The sequence below is a fragment of the Dipodomys spectabilis genome, unplaced genomic scaffold, assembly GCF_019054845.1.
Source record: "Dipodomys spectabilis isolate Male_0828 unplaced genomic scaffold, ASM1905484v1 ptg000034l, whole genome shotgun sequence".
Lineage (NCBI taxonomy): Eukaryota > Metazoa > Chordata > Mammalia > Rodentia > Heteromyidae > Dipodomys > Dipodomys spectabilis.
Window position 1 is genome coordinate 1768289 of NW_024870711.1, and position 6000 is coordinate 1774288.

Below are 6000 nucleotides of genomic sequence, written 5' to 3' on the forward strand. Positions count from 1 at the left end.
AACCTTGCCCAAGTACTTTTTTTCTCTCCTGTCCCAGTTTGCATAGGTATTTAGCAGAGGCTTAACTGGAGCTATATCATGCCAAAGGAAAAATAATAATAATTTTACTTATAAGAAAACAAGCTGGGTACTGGTGGCTCACGCCTGTAATCCCAGCTATTCAGGAGGCTGAGATCTGAGGATCACGGTTCAAAGCCAGCCTGGGCAGGAAAGTCCGTGAGACTCTTTTTTTTTTTTTTTTTTGGTCGATTGTGGGACCTGAACTCTGGCCCTGGGTACTGTCTCTCAACTCTTCAACTCAAGGCTAGCACTCTACCACTTGAGCCACAGTGCCGCTTCTGGCTTTTTCTGCTTATGTGGTGCTGAGAAATTGACCCCAGGGCCTCATGCATACAAGGCAAGCACTCTACCACTGAGCCACCTTCCCAGCCCCCCCCCCCCCCCCCGTGAGACTCTTATGTCCAGTTAACCACCAGAAAACTGGAAGTGGTGCTGTGGCTTAAGTGGTCGAGCGCTATCCTTGAGCTGAAGAGCTGAGGGACAGGGCCCAGGCCCAGGCCCAGAGTTCAAGCCCCATGACCGACAAAGCAAACAAAACAAAAAACAAAAAAAACAAGCCTGGTGCCGGTGGCTCATGCCTGTAATCCTAGCTACTCCGGAGGCTGAGATCTGCTGGTTGCAGTTTAAAGTCAGCCCCAGTAGGAAAATCTGTGAGACTATTATCTCCAATTGACCACTCAAAAAAACAGAGTGGCATTGTGGCTCAGAGTGGTAACGCACTAGCCTTGAGCAAAAGAGCTCAGGGACAGAACTGAGTTCAGTCAAGCCCCACAAATGACAAAAAAAAAAAAAAAATGTGTGTGTATGTATATATATATATATATATATATATACACATATATGTGTATATATGTGCGTGTGTGTGCATATATATATACACATATATATGTATACATTGGACAGGGTTGGCTCCAAGGTAAATAAATATATCCACTTGTCAAAGAGCTTTTAGAGGACTAAAAACCAGCTGAACCATAGTCATTTGCGATAGGAGGGTCATTGTTGAGCTTTTATCTCCTCCATGTTTAATCAGCTTCTGTTCTTGCTTTGTTTTTTATTTATTTTTAAAACACAAAACCATCCCAATTTTTCATGTTTTTTGCAGATGGAGGCCAAAGTAAAGCGGACACTAAGTTACCACGGAAAACTCAGTGACTTCCCAGCAAGCAGAGGGAAGTGTTCAACTGACTGATGGGATCTACCTGATGGGAAAGTCCTTATGTGGTCACAGGGCTGCTGTTTCTGTCGATGTTTACATTCTCGTCCCAAGCACTGTGGTGAGGAGGAAAAGGAAGGAAAACTACTTGAGCACGCCAGGTGCAGGAGGAAGAAATGCTTTTGTGCAAAGTTAGTGACCTTTGGTCTCTTCTAAAGAAAGACAAAGTTACCATGCTAACTGACTTGAAAGAGACTCAGCTGTCAAACCCACAGAAGTACAAATTTGATTCTACCCCACCCCCCACCCCCCACACCCTCCCGGAGGAAGGAAGTTGAGAGGATTTGGGTAAATACCATCCATCCTGGGGATTGGATCTGAATACCCTAGACATGATTGCATAATAAAAAAATCAGACCTGGAATTAGGCCAGTTGGTCAGGAGTAATGATCATGTCTGTTGAAGTAGACAGTATATAGCAAATTCACCACAAAACCAAGAATGACTCTATGTCTCATACAGCTAGTGGCTGAAGAAATAACTGTACCCTCAACTATCCTGAGCAAACTTGAATCTTCCCTGGTATGTAGCAACTCCCCATGTGAATCAGTGGTCTCAAGATGGTTCAGGAAAGTCATTTTAGACAGTGATATATATTACTAAATCATCTAGATTTTTAAGTCAAGAAATTGAGCCTACTGCTCTAAATAGACAAAAGTTGGATGTCCCCTTTTTGTGAAAGGGCAATTTCAATTTCCCCTCAGAAGCCAGGTACTTAACTCGTTTCTTCAGGTGATTGGCACGTCTAGTATTTAACTGGTCTCATTTCTAGTCTTGATGCTAAGATGTGACTGTGTTCACATTTTTTACTTTAAAAAAGGGAGTCTTTGTTACAGGGCTGCTGTTTGCTGCTCTTCACCCTTGCCAGCCTCCAGCAAGAACTGAAAACTTCCCTCTAATTCACCTCACATCACATTGCTCTTTCTTTTCTTTCAGGTAGTGGTACTTCAGGTGATATTAGCTGTTGACCTAAACAAATAGAATGTGGATGTGTCTTCATTGGCCAGCCAAATAGCATACACACACACACACACACACACACACACACACACACACACACACACACACACACACACACACACACACACACACACACGTATATATATAGATATATAGATATATATACATATATCTATATATGGGTTGTTTTTAAGAAAAAAATTTAAGCAAGTATTTTTAAAGGGAGGAATTACTATATTCGGATCATGGGTACTAATGATTATCTTTTATAGCAATCACAGTGTAATTTTACTCCCTGTATTCAGTGCCGTGAACAAACAATGGAGCATCTGGGATTGTAAAGCTTTACTAATACTTATTCAAGTAAACACACAGATAGTAGGACTCCTCCGTTACTATCGCTTCCTATTGCAAATAGCATAATCAACAAAGGAAGTTAAGGGAAAGTGGATAGTTTACTATGAATACATGTTATTCTATTTTGCCTCATCTTTCTGGTGTCACTTGAGTTTTAAACTTAAGGAATTTTCAAACTATACCTAAGAGTGGTATGTATGAACTCTAAGAAGTGTAACTTGGTCTATTTATGATGAAAGACTAACCTCAAAACACATCACTAGACCGGTCATAGCAAGATATTTTTCCTGTTTTTATTATATATTATTTTATACCATTGTTTATTCAAATAAAGAGTGTTAACCTAGGCCTTTTTTCTTTAAAAAGTGAGTCCCAAATAACTTACAGGACTATAAATAACCACAGATCTGTTCAGACCCATATTCTTATAGTTTGACCTCAGAGTCACTTTGGCTTGCTTACAGCAAAAGACTAAATAAATAACTGAAAACTTTAGTTCCAAGAACTTATTACAGCAAGGGGAAATCATTATTTCAACAGAATCATTGAGGCTGGTTCTGGTGATCTGTAATCCCAGCACTTAGAATGCTGAGGCAGGAGGATCTAGAATCCAAGGCCCGAGTTGGATTACATGGCCAAGCAGGGCTACACAGCCAAGTTCCAGACTATCCTGGGACTACACAGAAGTCTGTCTCAAAAAAAATCAAAGAGGCCCAGGCCCAGAGTTCAAGCCCCATGACCGACAAAAAAAAAAAAAAAAAAAAAAAAAAATCAAAGAGGGAGAGAAATGTAAAAAAAAAAAAAAAAATCACTGATAGAATTCCTTGACTGACTCCTCAGAATTTTATTCACCAGTAAAATAAATAATAGATTTTGTGCAAACCCCAGTAGCTATTTTGGAAGGAACTGAGATGCTACAAAGATGTTTGACTTGAATTTAGTATGTTGATTAAGAGTCATTCAATTTTTAATTGGGCAAGCTTACTCAACTCTTGATTTATTCCAATATAGGGAACCTCTTGGTTTGGCCTTTGTTAATATTACCTGGTTTGGTGATAGTAGTTTTCCTTTGAGTAGGTAGCCTTCATTTGACTTCCTCTTCCAAGAGAAGTCAGAATGCATATTAATCTCTTCCTGCTGATAACTATGTATGTGTATATACATATGTGTGTGTATACCTGTAAATCAATTGCTAGTTTAATTGCAATTTTTGTTTTTGTTTTGTTTTGAAAGCCAGTACTGAGGTTTGAACTCAGGGCCTCTTTCTTGCCTGTTTTTTTTTTTTTTTTTTTTTGCCCAAGGCTAGAACTCCTAATGCTCGAACCACATCCCCACTGCTGACTTTTTGCCTATTAATTGAAGACAAGAATCTCAGATTTCTCTGCTCAGGCTGGATTTGAACTACGATCCTCAGATCTTAGCCTCCTGAGTGGCTAGGATTACAGATTTGAGTTGCCAGCATCTGGCTTAATTGCAGTATCTTAAATCCATCATTCTGAATCGTAATATGTGAAGATCCCTGATGACCTTTTATCACTATTAGAAAAGATTCTCTCTCCCTGTGTGATTTGATTAAAATATATTCTATTGTCATCAGTCTTGATTCCTTGAGGACTGCAGTCAGGTCCCCGTTTTGGTGGTTTCCCTCCCCTTTTCACTGGTCATTTTAGTCACGACCCTCCTTTTATGTTGTACAATTGAATCAAGATCCTTATTTTTCTCTGTAGATAGGGTATGAACAGAGTTTGTACGTGTAAATACAAACATTTCTTTTCTAGATGATAATATTAAAATTGGTGTCCACACTTTTATGGCCACCAGTCTTTACAGTTTTTATTACTAAAAACCAAACATATAAGTTGGTTATTTTTTAACACAGAGACTTGTGACTCATACTGTATTTTTGCACTTGAAAGCAAATTAAGTTATTTTTTAAAATGGTGAGTAACTGAAAAGGCTATCTGTAGTATATGTCTAAAGATCATTAGCAACATCCAAATGCAAAAATATCAGCACACTTAATTATATCCCACTCAGCGGGATTCTTGATTCAGGAAGATAAAGCTGTTCGTTTCCGTCTTCTCTTGGAAGCTGCCTTCATGATATTTAAGCTGTTACTGTGCATACAGAATAATCCTCAGCATTCACAAGCAATAACGGTCATCACAGCTGTCCTCAGAGACAGCAGTGCTGGGCCTTGGAGACTGTTTGGGAGCAAAGTGTCAAGCTCAGTCAGAGCCTCCAAAATAAATGCAAGCAATAATTTCCACTCATTAACTTATGATTCTTTCTCACTGTTTCTGAGATAAGAGGGTAAAAAAATCTTTAAGACAGGTTGAAAAAGATTCTGGGAAAAGAAGTGAGGTTAAGCTAGTCATAAAATCCCAATACTTGGACGAAGTCAAGCAGAGGGGGTTAGTACCTTCTTTCATGTCCAGCACCCCTTTGATGGATGTTGTTAGCCCAAATTTTATCATTCTGTGTCATAGACACTGGGAAGGATATGACCCCACCAAGGTGAGGGGCTGAGCGGGCACATACACGTTTGATTACTGTGGGTTTGACACCTGTTTGAAAACAAGTTCGTGGAACTGGTTTTAACCCAGGATATTTTTTCCCCCCAAAGCAGATCTAAATTGTTTACGGCCTGGGGATGGAAAGGGCAGGCCCCTCTAGTCTTTCTCCTCTGGTTGCCCTCTCCCATACCCCTTTCCACCTTGTGTACTTGGTTCAAGACATTTTCTGAAATGAAAATCCTACTGTTAATTCAAACTGCCATTGATGATGGGGACTCTGTCTTGGGATCATCTCTGAACTCCAGTTTATCTATCCTATTTGCTGCTACATTTGTAAAATGAACTTTGCCTGTATTGGTTGACTTTAATCTAATGACAGATCTTTATTTCTAGGAGTTTTTGTCATATAATTTGACCCATGTATAGAATTAGGATATTTTATCTTAGGAGTGTACCATAGAAGCACACTGGTCCCTGTATTTTTATCAGTTAGGTTTTGAATTTATTTGTTATGTTTGTTGATTTTTGTTTTTCAAGTTGGAAATGGAAGAATGAGGAAAATCTATAATAATCAGGCCAAACTTGAGAACTTTCCCTGTGCTTGAGCATCGTAGTTTCTGCTGACTTAAATGTTTTCCAAGCGGGCACTTTTACTTCCTATTGTGCATGTATGAGTTTTGTTTGTTTTTTTGCTTTTGAGGTGCTTTTGGTTTTGTAAAAAATAAGCAGAAGAAAAATGCAGTAGTAGATAAGTGATTACATACATATTATGCAATTTTATTTTATAAAAATTTAAAGGAAAAGTTTAACTCTTTGTAAATAATTTCTTAGCTCTGGTAAAATACTTATATAACTCCTCTGAACCATGCTCAATTCAGGCCTATGTCTTTG

The 6000-nt window shown here is 38.8% G+C and overlaps 1 protein-coding gene across 2 annotated transcripts in view; it reads left to right on the top strand.

Moving 5' to 3' along the window:
- The window catches only part of Ubn2 (ubinuclein 2), a 73163-nt gene extending 71653 nt beyond the window's left edge, over positions 1 to 1510 (top strand). For both annotated transcript variants that reach the window (XM_042677045.1, XM_042677046.1), the window contains exon 17: positions 1166 to 1510. In XM_042677045.1, coding sequence (XP_042532979.1) covers positions 1166 to 1215 — 50 coding nt within the window. In that variant the 3' untranslated portion in view covers positions 1216 to 1510. The remainder of the gene's footprint in view (positions 1 to 1165) is intronic.
- The last annotated feature ends 4490 nt before the right edge of the window (positions 1511 to 6000 follow it).